The 14,119-nt window shown below is 40.2% G+C and overlaps 1 protein-coding gene across 1 annotated transcript in view; it reads left to right on the top strand.

Annotated features, from left to right (window-relative positions):
* BMPER (BMP binding endothelial regulator) overlaps window positions 1-14,119 on the top strand; it is a 241,870-nt gene that overhangs the window by 47,585 nt on the left and 180,166 nt on the right. Inside the window, exons 4-5 of the mRNA XM_029918394.1 lie at window positions 8,182-8,264; window positions 12,099-12,189. Of these exons, the coding sequence (XP_029774254.1) occupies window positions 8,182-8,264; window positions 12,099-12,189 (174 nt within the window). The remainder of the gene's footprint in view (window positions 1-8,181; window positions 8,265-12,098; window positions 12,190-14,119) is intronic.

Genomic DNA, 14,119 nt, shown 5'->3' with positions numbered 1-14,119 from the left:
ACAATTTTTCTGAAAGAGTCGATCTCAAAAGGCTGCAATTGTATGATTCCATTTATACATAACATTCTTGAGTAACAAAATTGTACAGATGGAGAGCTGATTAGTGGTCCTCCTGACTTAGGGATGGAGGTAAATGGAGTGAGTGTAGTTATAAATGAATAGTAAAAAAATTGCCTACACACACACATACTCATGAGTGCATGTAAAGCCAGTAAAACTTGAATAAGCTCTGCAGACTTCTCCAGTGTCCATTTTTGATTTTGATATTTTACTATAGTTATGGAAGATGTTAACACTGGGGAAGGATGGGTAAAAAAGGCATGGAAAAAATATTTTTTATATCTTCCTGTGAATCTATAATTCTTCCAAAGTAAAAAGTAAAATACAAATGGGGGTGGTAAGATATTTCTGACAATTTTTCTGCAGGATAGATGTATCCTATCTAATCAACCATAAAGGTTACATCTCTAATATGTTTCCCAAAGTATAAACATCGTGCAGGGCAATACATTAATCACACAGATGGCATTTCATATGCATGTTGTATATAACTCATTTCTTCTTCATGTTAGTCAAAGACATTTTCTCTGATGTCCTTGAAATTACTTTGGGGAAACTCATGGTCCCATTCATGACCCTTTATCTGTGACCGCCATAATTAACCCTGTGAGATTGTTGGTTGTTTGGTTGTCTTCAAGTAAATTTTATTTTATTAGATTGCTGCTGTGTACCCAAACTGCGAAATGTTTTCCTATTTTGAAAATGCATGAACCCAAACTTAGATGTTTGAATTTGATCTTTTGATCTGTTATTATTTGTTGTTTCAAAAGGTCTAAGACATAGCATGACTGGTAGCCAAAGGTAAAGATGTTCAGGACAGAGTTTAAACATAGACCCACAAAGTTAGGTCTTGTCTCTTCAGCCTGCAAAACCTGCATTTTACTTTATCATATTAGGTTTTAGACGTCACTGGAACATGATGTTAAGGTAGCACTGAGAGGCAGTGTGCCATGTTCCCCAGGGAGGCCATTTTCACTTTTGAAGCTTCCACTTTCTGAGTTTCCTCTATGTGCCTGGCAGGAATGAAGTAATGAATGGAACATAGATTTTGGAGTGAGATCAAAAGAATGGCTCTATGACCTGGACAAAGTAATTTAGCTTTTCCTGATTTCCTCATTTAAAAAAATAGGGGTAAAGTGTTCTGTCCTACAATTCTTTTTATGAGGATTAAAATGAAATCACGTGTGAAAACTCCTTGTACAGTGCCTCACCTTTAATAATTATGCAGCGATTTTTATTTTCTCTCTTCTCTGCTATTTTCTTGTTGGAGGATTATTTATTTGATATTTCTGAAAATATTTTTTGGAACTCGACTTTGGAAATGATCTTTAGGGACATTTTCACTGCCCACATTAGAAAACCAGTCTGATGACTTCACAAGACAGTCTCTCCTGGTTTTCAGTCTTTTTTCATTTTTACTCCATATGAGCTCAACCCAGTTCTTTCTCCTGTGCCTGTTGAGAAGCAATGTGTATTGGCCACTTGACAATGGGGTGCTGAGGATAGAGTGGCTGCTGCAATGCCAACTCAGCCCAGAGGGAGAGGCACTCCCATATTCAGAAGGGTTTATGGTAAGAACAGATCAAATGCAGGAATGATGGGTGATGTGGCCCATATAAAAATGTTGTTGCAGGCATTTTTCTCCCTTAATGCATTGCATATTTCCTTTATTAATTACACTAAAAGTTTGAAAGCATATTTTATTGCAAAGAACCTTAATTTATTTGTGGCTCATAGAATCTGTTTTATTACCTTAATGTCAATGCCAGATATTGTGTGTATTATAATCTTATGAACTTAGGAGACTGGCTCTGTAAGCCACAATTTCCTCACTTTACGGCCCTCAATAAACACATAGATTAGAAATCCAAGTAAGTCACATGAAGATTTTGTTTCTTTATACTAGTGAAGTGAGTTGAATTTGCAAATCATCCTTACATCTGATATTTCTGCATATTTGGGATGTTATTCATAAAACCGTCAAAAATGAAGTAAAATAGTTTTCTGCCATTTCTTTTTCTATTGTTGATCATTTCATTTCAGTTATATATTTAACATCTAATTAAAAAACAAAACAAAAAGGCCATGAAAAAGAATGTTGTGGGGGGCACACACCACTCTTTAAGAACTCACTTCATGGGGCTGATTCTTTCTCTTGGGATTGAGGAAATGGTTTGGCTATAAAATTCCCATTAGCCAAAAATAAGGAAAATTGCCTGCAGGATTCATGGTAGGTACAGCCTCGGAGAGTAATAAAAGACTTTTAAATGAACTCCTAAGGACACGATATAAGCCCTAGAATGGCTAGTCAGATTTTATGTTTATCCCTCTTGATTATACTTCCATATGTTTCTGGAGAACAGTGTCTGAAAAGTGGTTCATTAAAAAAAATTGTATTGGACTGGGGTAATTTGTGACTTATTGACCAAGTCCCAGGGGTGGGGGTGCCCTATCAGGTGGCCCAGAAGGAGGAAAGAATGGGAGAACTGTCTGCTCTACTTCCCTGTACCATGTGGCATGAGCTGACTTCAAAGACCCCAGCATTGCTTTAAGTAAGTATGACAGTTTGCATGCTAACCCTCCCCCCATAAAAGACAAGAATAAATTAGAAATTTGGGGGATCAATGTGGAATTTGGAAATAAAGTCCCCTTCCTGAAAATTAACTTAAAATGAGCCTTGCACAGCATGGAAGGAGGGGACCTGGAAACTGTTGATAAGCTTCTCACTTCTAAGGTTTGGTGGGTACCGGATGCTCAAAGACTTTCCTCCACTATGTTCAGCCCTAGCTGCCTGGTCCATGGGATTGGTAGAGTTAGTGTTAGAAGAGATTGACTTTGACATCTGAGTTGCTCCAGGAAAGCTTTGCTGTTTCTGGAAGTAGAAGAGTGAATCGAACTGGTCCACCTGATAGGAGAAGAGAGGTGGTCCAAGGACTGTCATCTTTTCAAAATTCTTTTCCTATAATTTGCAGGAATAGCTGCATGTTGGTGCTTACCATGTGTTCTTAGTGAAATTAGACACTTATTAAGTGCCTGCTGTACACAAAGTACTGTCAGGAACTTGAAAAGGATATTTGAAAGGCCACGTACACGTGAGGAAGGAGCACAGGAGCACTCCTTTATTGGGAAAGTTTCTAGGAAGGCTTTCCAGAGGCTATGACCTTGAGCTGAGTCTTGAAGGAGGAGTTGGCCAGGGAAAGAAGGAGAGCCTGGGTAACCTGTATGTCATTGTGGGGATGATGGAGATGAGCGAACAGGTGAGATCTGGATTTTTAAAGAAGGGAGCAGCATTTGCAAAATCATAGGATAAGATCTTCTGGACATATTTGGAGTGTTTTAAGTGCAGTATGTCTGCAACGTAGGGAGATTGGGAATAGCAGATAAGAGAATGAAGAAGTGAGTCAAGACCAGGCCTGACAGCTGTATATGCTAAGAAGTTTGAATTTTAGAGTAAAGGTCAATGGTTTTAAATCCTCTTCCACTTCCTCCTTCCAGATACTCTTATCCAGTTGGTTTGGAGAAGAAAAGTAAGGGTAGATATGAGTCTACACTCCAGCCAGGAGTGAACCATTAGTCATTGATAGAGTGTAAACCTGAATGAGAGTAAGACCCAGATCTGAAAGAGCACATGCTCTTAGCTGGGCAAGAGGATTGCTTTAAAAAGGCCCCTATCCCAGCCATGAGAAACAGCCACCAAGCCTGTTTTAGCAGTCCAGGTGAGTAACAATCAGCAGCTTAGTTGAGGCAGGAGTGGAGAGAACGGATAGGTAATTGGAAGAGAAAATCTGGAAGGTGTGTTTATTGTGGTGGCAGAGGAGGGGGGAAGGTGGAAGAAAGGAAAGGTGGTCATCAGTCACAGAGAATCCTGTAAGATAAAGACTGAGTGTCCTTTGGCTTGGGTATTTAGTAGACAACTGCAGCTAGAGAGAGTGACATTTCAGTGGGATGGTGGAGGCAGATGGTGAAGGCAGATAGCCCCAGGTGAAGACCTTGAACTTGCTTTAAGAAGCCCTCAAGTTTGTTATGATTAGGGAAGGTAGAGAATCCCAGGGACCAAGATGGAGTTCCAAGAATGAAAAAGAAAGGGCCGGAAAGTCAGGTTGGGGCTATGTTGGGAGGTGCTGGGGGTTATTGTTGGTAATGGTAAGATCAAACTCTATGCTCTTAGACTAATGTTTACCTGACAGTTGAGAAGGTTAAGCCTTTTTAGGGTGAGACCAAGTGGAGCCAAGGCTCATTAGAAGGCCAATGCCTTTTTTAATGGCCCTGATGATTTTTAACAGCTATTTTAACAGCAATGATGAAAATGTGTGGTATTCTGTCTCCCTTGGGATAATGTGGCTGTTGAAAGATGTCACAGCTAATTGGAAAAATGAATTGTATTGCTTAATTGTGGATTCAATTTATTTGTGTACTTCGTGTTACCATTGCCATGTGTTTTCTGAGTTGACTAGTTGACTAGGCCAAGGTTCTCTACAAGAATATATATGTTAAAAAAATGCTATGAAAATCTTCCCCACTCTGAAAATATTTAACATATAAGCAGCCAAAAATACATACATAAGTGAATATAGCTAGTTTCGGTTTGTTTTAGTTTTGGTTTTGTAGAGAAGAGTTGTGGGGGGATGTGACGGTTTTGATCAGGGTTTCTCAGTGTTGGCACAACTGACATTTTGAGTTGGTTGACCCTTTGTCATGCATTGTAGAGTGTTTAGAGCATCCTATTAGATGCTCATCATACTCTTATCTCCCACTTGTAACAACTGAAAATATCTTCTAACACTATTAAGCGTTCCTGGATAGGGGTGGGGGTGGGTAAAATTGCCCTAGACTGAGAACTATTGGTTCTCCATATATCTATTGTAGTGGTTTCGTCGGAAAATAACTACTTCCTTTTGCTGCATTATGGATGGTTTTATTGAAATGTGTGGAATCTGAGAAGTTTTTTGTCACCAGAAGAAAACTAATGAATATTTATAAACTCCCTTGCCAACAGTTTATTTAAAAGTATTTAAAGCAAAAGGAAATACTTTAAACTTACTGGTTGCCTGACCATTCCTATGCCCTGTTTACCCATTCTTTCATTTAGTTTCTGAGTCTACTGTTCTTTCATTTCAATCTGGGTCTTTAAGTTCTCAATGCAAAGAGTATTATGCATTAGAAAGTGCCTGAATAATATCACCCATCTAGAACTGGATGTGAAAGGACCTAAATTCTCCACATCTGGTGTAGAGCTTCATGCAAGTTCGATCTCATGACTGTGAGATCATGACGTGAGCCAAAATCAAGAGTTGGATGCTTAACCAACTGAGCCACCAAGGTGCCCCATAAATGTTTATTATAATTGACAGAATAATTTTATGCCTATTATGTATAATACAATAAATTGAGCTTCTATTTTGTCTTAGCCTTTTAGATTGAATTTTTTGAGTAATCCATTTTTATTATATTTTATGAAGTTACCAGTCCACATTGGATCTGAAGAACAAAAACAAACCAAACTGTCTTTCACTAGAGGTAGTTTGAGAAGTGCCGCCTTGAGGTATGATGGAAATATATATATTTTTGCTTCTCTTTCTACCCTGGCCAATAAGAGATATTTAGTATATTCCTCCTATGGGGTTTCAGTAAAAAGAAGGGCAATATACTGCCTGTATTCTATATTAGCAGCATAAAGTTGGTGGCAATATAATTTATTATAAAGAGAGTAAGAGATAACACAAGGTAAGCATGAGGTTCTCTTTGTATGTGTATGTAAATCTTCACATACCTCATGTTAGTATCTTGCATTAAATAACATGTTTATCTTAGAACAGAAATCCAAACTGCAGTGTAAATGTCCATTTAAAAAGTATTTTAACCCTACGAAGTCCTTAGATATTGCTGATATTGGTGAGGGCAGGTAGAAAAAGGAAAAGGTATGGACTATCCTTGATAAAGAGATTAACACAAATGTTTTGAGTCTATTCTGTTGTTGAGACTTATCCAACATTTGGGAAAATCTGTTCCTTGGACTCAGCTATGGTAGACTGACATGTGAACAAGGGCAGTTAAGGAATGAGCACAGCACAGTTTGACCTTGGTCATTGTATTTTAAACTAAGGTGGAGGGGCCAGCCTTCAAGTGGACACTTAGTTGAGGGAGAAGGCATTGCTGAGTTCTCTGCACTGTGGACCACTTGTTTGAATACCTTTTATCCCATATTGAGTGGAATAATCCAGAAAGGCCTATCCCAGTCTTGGGACCCTTCACACATGACCTGGCATTGTGTAGAAACAGTCTCTTGGCTGGCAGTTCCTGCCTGGTCTATATGGTTTTGTAGTGTACTTCCTCCTCCAAAGTAAAAAAGGCAAGATCTTTGCTCGCTCTATTAGCAGCAGAAAATCACCCTTTCTTTCAGTTTTTTTTTTTTTAATCCAGAGGATGAAAATATATAACATATTTGGAAACTTCACTGGCAGACTTGGCAGGCGTTTCATATTTACTTGGACTTAACATGAATTGGATTTGGTTCTCTGATTTCCCCGCCTCCATCTCTCGGAACAAGTTATTTATTATCCAAGTGAGTCTGTGTTAGTGGATCAGACATGCACATGGCACATCTATTGTAAGTGTGTTTGTTCAGTAAGATTTATGCTAGCCCAAATTGTTTTATATTGGTTTTCATTGTTGAAAATTTACTGTATTCATTCTTGGTTTGGCGTAAGTATTTGTAAGTGTGCTAGGGGTTCCTGTGGTTGAACATTTTATCACTGTAACACTTCATGCAAAGGAAATTAAAAAATATATAGTGAAAGCATTTCCCTAATATGTTTCCAATCAGCTGTGTACTTTAGTAATTTGATTTGTAGGAACCAGAGAGAAGAGTATTACTGAGCTCTTTTCAGTCATTGATAATTCTCTGAGAATTCATATCATGGTTCCAAGTTATGAAAATGTCTCTCAAAATTTTCTTCAGTCCTTTAGTATTCTGTTTGTGTGTGTTAAGAGGGCTTTTATATTTTATTTTATTTTAACCACAGCAGTATCTAAAAGAATTCAGGGGAAGGAGGTGTTAGTCTTCTATCTGTATCTTGGACAAGAAAAACTGATGTGGATTGAGGTTGATTGGCCACCCAGAAGTCAATCATTGGTACGGAGAAGCAGGACTTTTTATTTCTGCATTTATTTCTGTGTGTTCCTGCTTCTGTACCATTGGGCTAAGCAACTGGACTGTAATTCATAGAACCCTTTGCATGCTGGGCTCCTCATAATCTAATATACAGTGACTAGTGACATAGGCAGTCCTATCTTCCCTGAAAGTGTGACACATGAGGTGGAGGGAGATATTTGGAAAAGCTAAATTAAGATCTAGGCTGTGATCCTTGTGCCATTATTTCTTTGGCTCTTTCTACGAGGACATAAGCTAACTGACTTGTTTCCCTTTTTGAGGGTCTCTGGCCTTTGACTTGTTTTTGCCAATGACTGAACATGACTTCTCTTTGGGTTAGTGAATCAACTTGTGACAATCTATGTGTTTAGAATTTCAGATTTTCTTAATCTAGTTCAAGACTTAAAGTAAGATCAAGGTGAAATATGAAATCATAGCCCTTAAACTGAAAGGCAAGAGATGGGAGGTTTCATCTGGTGAAGATAGTAGCTTGCCAAGAGTCTTAGATAGGTATAGAATTTTACAGTTGTTTCCCATATCCTAATTTACTACTTTTATTTCCTATCAGGTTTTAACCTTCCCTCTCCACCTTCAGCAATTTTGTGTTCATTTAAATTTTGTGAAAAATCCCCTTTCACAGTGGTGATTTTAGCCCTGGTCCTCCTACATCTGTAAGCATAAAGTCTCGGGGTCATGCATTTTGTCCAAGAGAGTACATCAATCCATGCTTTTCCATTTGAAAACATAGTCTTGGAGGTTAATCCTCTTAGCAGTCAAAGAATTAATGTAAGTGAAAACCAAGTGGGTATTTAGAAGGCTTAGTTGTGTTTTGGAGAAAATAGCCAAGGAACATGATGGTTCCTGCTATTGCTAGTCCTGGCTTAGACAACGTAACTTCTTTTGCTTTAAAGAAAAAGGAAACACACATTCATTCTTGGTCTTTTTCTCCTGCTTCTGTGTTTCATGTTTAGGTTGCACCTATGAAGGAAGTACCTATAACAGCTCCTTCAGGTGGCAGAGTCCTGCACAACCCTGTGTTCTACGTCAGTGCCAGGTAAAGTCTATTTTACTCTCCACTGAAAAGAATCCGTGAAGTCTTCCTCAGAGGCACCTTTTAGACAGCACAGAAGAAAACCGGGGGGGGGTGGGGGTGGAAAGTAAAACAAACATGAGAAACAAATAAAAAAACAACCCTTATACATGTTTATTGTGACATTCACCATAACAAGACAGGCACAGAATAGGTATTATATCACACTCGCTTCCAGAAACATGCAGTGGAATTGTTCACCATTGTTAAATTGTGCCTGGAAAATATCTGGAAAGATGTATATGTCCTTGGGGAAAATTCATGTCTTCCTGTGAGTCAACTTTGCGCAAAACACGAATTCATGTTAGCAGAAAGAGGTATTGTTAGGAGGATATATGTTTTCCTTCTTTGATTTAGAAACATTTTGAATGGGAGCCAATCTGTAAGCTTATTAAATCAAAGCAATTAGTACACACTAACCTCAATGATTTCAACATGACAAATTTGAGAACCACCAATTCAATTCCTTAGGAGCCCACTGTGGCTAGTGCACGCTGCTCTCTGCAAAGGGTGCTGATTCTGCACGACTCTAGTTGTTATAGGTCTTCGACACAGCAAGATTAGCTAAAGGAGAAATCAAGAATCTAAACATTCAAACTCCTTTTCTAATCTCTAAGGAAACAGTTAAAGAAATCCTCATCTAATTTTGACATAATTTAAAAATTCTCTATAGAGAAGATGCGTTCTTGCATTTAAAGGGGAAAGAAAGGTTAGTGTAATAATCCGTATTTCTCATGGGTCTTATCTCAAGTACGTTGACGCTTAGTTTATTGAAATCTGACTTTTATGTAGCCATGCTGTTATATACTCACAGCAGGCACACTCCTAAGATCATTAGCTATTTATTTGGCTAAATATTCATATCGTTCATGTGGTAAATCTAAATTATTTGTGAAACTGAGCAATAGGCAGAACAGATGTAAATAACAGATTAATTGAATCAATGCATACTTGTTGAATTTTTGCTTTGAGGTGTAAATTCATGCTTCATGGAACAAAGAGATGAGAGCAGGGAATTGTAATAATATAAAATGTCCAAATTCATTCTAAAATTTGCACCACCCCACCCCACCCTGCTTCTTGACCAATGAAATTTCCGCTCTTTCAGAGGAGGCACTCGGAAAGCCCTGTTTGCACAGGCTTTTAAACAAGACAACCCCCTGCCTTTTGGAGTATCGTGTAACATTTTTATGCAACAACCAGAGGTCTTGAAGATCCTCCAGTTGCATGGAACAGTGGTGACGTTTGCTACTTTTGGATGAAGACTTTGTTTGAATTAAATGAAAACTATTATGTGGGAGGAAATAGTTTGTTGACTGAGTAACACATGGAGCCATTTTCAGTTGTGGACACTGAAACTCCTAGTGCCTATCATCTTTGGTCACCAGCCACTCATCAGGCCCACAGAGATTGAACAAGGAATATCCCATTATTATTGGAATAGACCTCAAGGACTAACAGCCCTAGGAGTCAGGAAGTGCTGAACTGCAGAATAGAGCCCAGACAGGGGATGTTCTCCTGCAAAGATGAACTTTTGCCTTTTCATTCTCCTTTAAAAAAATTTTTTTTACATGTTTGTTTATTTTTGAGAGAGAGAATGAGAGAGAGAGAGAGAGGCAGAGCATGAATAGGGGAGGGTAGAGTGAGAAGGAGACACAGAATCCGAAGCAGGCACCAGGCTCTGAGCTATCAGCACAGAGCCTGACACGGACTTGAACCCACAAACTGAGAGATCATGACCTGAGCCAAAGTCAGACACTTAACCAACTGAGCCACTCAGGCGTCCCATTCACTCTCCTCCTTTTTAAAAACTTTGCTTGAGCGCACTTGCCAGTTTAAAAATATCATTTCATTCAGTATTCCTAAAAGCAACCCTCTAAGGTAGTTGTAAAAGCCCTGCTGGCACCTTCCCACTCCTGCTTATTTTCTTCCTCTGTACGAGAGTGAAACCTCATCGGTGAATGCGGGAAAGAGCCACTTACAGGTACCAGTCAGGGAAGGCTTCACTTAAGACACTTCTCTGCAGAATGAGACAATTGCAGACTCTCTAAGCTCTTCCCTTCCCAGGGAACAAGATCAGTAACAGGAGAGAGTGCAGTGTAGGGAGTAAAATGATATGGGCTCTGCCACTCACATAACTTGTTGCCTCACCTCTCTGAACCTCTCCCTCTCATCTCCTGTGAAGTGAGGATGGTGCATCTCATTGGTCACATGAGCCGTAAGTGAGGCTGTCGTTAAAGACACTCATGGTACATGAAGCTGCATGAACTGGGCACAACAGGTACATATACCAGGCAGGTAACAGGTAGTCTGACTACCTGGTTTATTTCCATTTGAGTTGAATTCCAGCTTCTTCCCTCTGTCCTCCTGCCAAAGGCGGTCCAATGGTGAAAAATTTACCTTTATTTTCTACTTTTACTTTCTTACTAAAGAGAAAAAATCTGAAGATCATAGACAGGAAATTCATGCTGAGAACAACTCTGAATCCCCCATCTGGATTGCAGATACTAAAGGGAAATTGATCTTGGGCCATAGCTTTTTGTATTGCTTTAGTTATATAACTGAAGCACAGATCCTTTTTTGATGTGGTATATTGTGATATTTTGACTGTTGTTCTTTTCTTTCCCAAATATGATATAGACCACAATAAATTCCTCTGGTAGTGGAATCCTCAGGCCTGACAGATACAAAGACATTTAGGATATAACTTTCCATGTTGGATTGAGATAATATGGTAGCAAACAGGATGGAAAAAATTATCCAGTTGTCAAATTGTTACACTTTATTTTAGTATGTACCACTCTTTCCTGCAAAACAAAATTAAACACATACATGCATACACATACACACAAACACACACACACATCCATTTATAAAATGGGTAGAGAATATGGAGAAAATTCTTCAAAGGTCAACTCTGAAAATTAATTTTCAAAATGTTTCAATTGACATTAAAATACTAGGATCCCAAGATCTATTTGCAAATGAGTCACTTGATTTCATTATTAAGATCTAAAGGGTATATTTTTCCATATATAGTATGAACTTTAGAGTAGTTTTATCTTGGGACACCGACTTCGGCTCAGATCATGATCTTGTGGTTTGTGAGTTTGAGCCCTGTGTCGAGCTCTGTGCTGACAGCTCAAAGCCTGGAGCCTGCTTCAGATTCTGTGTCTCCCTCTCTCTCTGCCCCTTCCCCCCTCAAAAACAAATAAGCATTTAAAAAAAATTATCAAAAAGTAGTTGTATCTAATATCATTGTTTAATTTTTGAGAGCCAGACTCTCTATGTGAGGCCGAGTGAAACTTCTAAGATGGCAGAACTGGTCTAGTTATTTCTAGAAGAGTGGTAAGGAATTATGTCTCCAGATGCCAGGCTGGGGTATTATGCTCATACTCTCTGCCTCATAATTAATGGCTTAAAATTTAATAACAATTATAGAAAATAGAGGAAGTGTTGACAACTTAAAACAATTGTGGATGAACAGCTAGACTCTGTCAACTGCTGACTGACAGCAAGAAGATCTTAAATACTAGATTTAAAAGGAAGAGATCTGAGCCAAAGAGAAAGACTGAGGACATGGTCGAGACAGGCTTTGTGCCCTGAGTTCAAAAACATCAGGGGTGTGCGCCGGGGAGATGTGATCTCATTTGTGCCATGTCCTCTGGACTTGGCATCCACCCACCTTTGCACTTTTGTGTTTGGACTCTTTCCCTACTGCCTTGGTCACCTGCCCGGAGTGAATCACTCCTCAATGGGAATTCTGGTATGACATGTTTGTGGCGTTCTGTTTTTCAGGAAGGTGTTGTCACAGAGTCTGAGGTACGATGTGTTGTTCACTGTAAAAACCCTTCCGAGCACCTGGGAACGTGCTGCCCGTCATGTCCAGGTAACATTCTCAGGAACCGGGGGGCTGCTAGGCTCCCTGCTGCAGCACGTCACTGAGAAAGCTCTGTGAGCTCTCTCAAGAATGCAGGAGTCTCCCCCTCCTGACTGGAACTTTTCTCACTTAGTGTCTGTGTACATAATGGGTTTAGAGAGCAAACTCCCTTGCACAGAAATGTCCGGTTGGCCTCTCTGGTGTGCCCAGCATGAATGCAATGTGCTGTAGGTCTTGGCACGTGGATGCTGCAGGCTCTGGAGGCCTGCTTTCCACTCCACAGGGCCACAGGTAACGCTTACTTTGGAAGGAAAGGCTGTGGCTTTCTCTTGCTTCCAGAAATGTCTTTTTACTGCTTCATATTGCAGTATCTTGGCTAGAGCTCGCCTTGGTGATGAGGTGACCAGATGTTTTCTGAAAACTGAGAGCTGTGTCCCTAAGTGAATTTAGCTTAGGGTTTTTGCTGGTCTCGGTTTTCGGTGTGGTGCAACACGTTGGACCCACTGTCTCTTTAGAGGGGCCCACTGCCTAGCTGACAGCAAAGGGATCTTTCCCTTCCAGTGGCCAGAGTGTTTCCTTTTACTTTTCTGAACAGGACTACAAAGGCCTCCTGCATCCTTTCTTGCCCTTAGGACAAGCCCAGGGATTTTGAGGTGAGAGATTTTTTTCTGATCCTTTAAGCCTCTGGCCCATGCTGTCGGGCAGATGTTCTGAGTTTTGGTTTGACTCTCAGTGCTTTTCCTGGGGGTGATACAACTGGTACCCAATTTCCAATGGGCCTTCTGTTCTGCAAACCTTCCAGGGGAATGGCTCAGGTGCCATGCTGAGATGCTCTGCCAACACGAGCCCTGCTCCCCCTCCCCCGCCCTGTACAGTCCGAGATGCGCCTGGAGCCGAGTCCCTACTAGAGTGTCCAGTTTTCTCTCGTCTATGAATGACAGTAAAGACAGATGCTCTCCAGTCCCTCTAACCTTCCTGAGTTCCCTGGACAGTCTTTATAGAGCCAGCTTTCCTATTCACCTTGGGGTTTCTGTGAAGCTTGTATTCTTGGATGAGCTTACAAGAAGGCCAAACACAAAAAGATTTCTTTCCATAATCCAATAATTTTATATCTATCAGACAGGGTTTGTGTGCATTCCTTTTGCCTCTGAATGCATTAAATGCTATGTATTATGTAACCATACTCTTACATGCCTAAAGGGGCCTTATTAAGTTAGATCAGTAGTTCTCTAGGCTGCACATTAACATCACCTGGGAGGCTTTAAAAAATAAATCTCAATGCCCTGGTCTGAATTTCAGACCAATTCCATCAGCATCTCTGAGGGCGAATCCAGGCCTCGCAGATAATTCCTGCACACCAGAAAGCATGAGATCGATAACAGAGCAAATCTTATATGCCATGTAGGTTTAAAATTTCTTGTGTTGAGGAGACTGCTGCTTTATTGGTACAGAATCAACTCAGTGTATGTAACATTCCTCCTCACTTACGAGATCGGCATGTGTTTAGGCTGCCTTTGAAAATGTGGGTATATGAACAGCTGAGTGAATTCATTTCAGCAGTTGAAGTTATCATATTTGAGCAACTGCTTCTTTTCACTTGGCTTTTGGTTGAGTTCTTGGGAAGAAAAGCCTGAACTCTATGACTGCACATACTGCAGTGCTAAGTCCTCCTGATCGTCCAGTGAGGGATGAGTGACTGTCCACAGTCCATACAGGAAGAAATTAGACCCAGGGAGAATAAGGACCTTTCTAAGGCCTATGAGTTGGAGTTCAGGACTGGCCCCTTCTTTCTTGGCCGCCATACTGCACTACCTACGTCTCCCCTCACCCCGAACACACACCGTAATGATTGTTCTGCTGGGGTCCAGATGCCCTGGGACACATATCTTTAAAAGGTACTGTGCCGGTGCCACACACTAGCCCCCTGAGACCTGGGCAG

The sequence above is a fragment of the Suricata suricatta genome, chromosome 2 (genome assembly GCF_006229205.1).
Source record: "Suricata suricatta isolate VVHF042 chromosome 2, meerkat_22Aug2017_6uvM2_HiC, whole genome shotgun sequence".
NCBI lineage: Eukaryota > Metazoa > Chordata > Mammalia > Carnivora > Herpestidae > Suricata > Suricata suricatta.
This window is presented reverse-complemented; position numbering and strand designations above follow the sequence as displayed.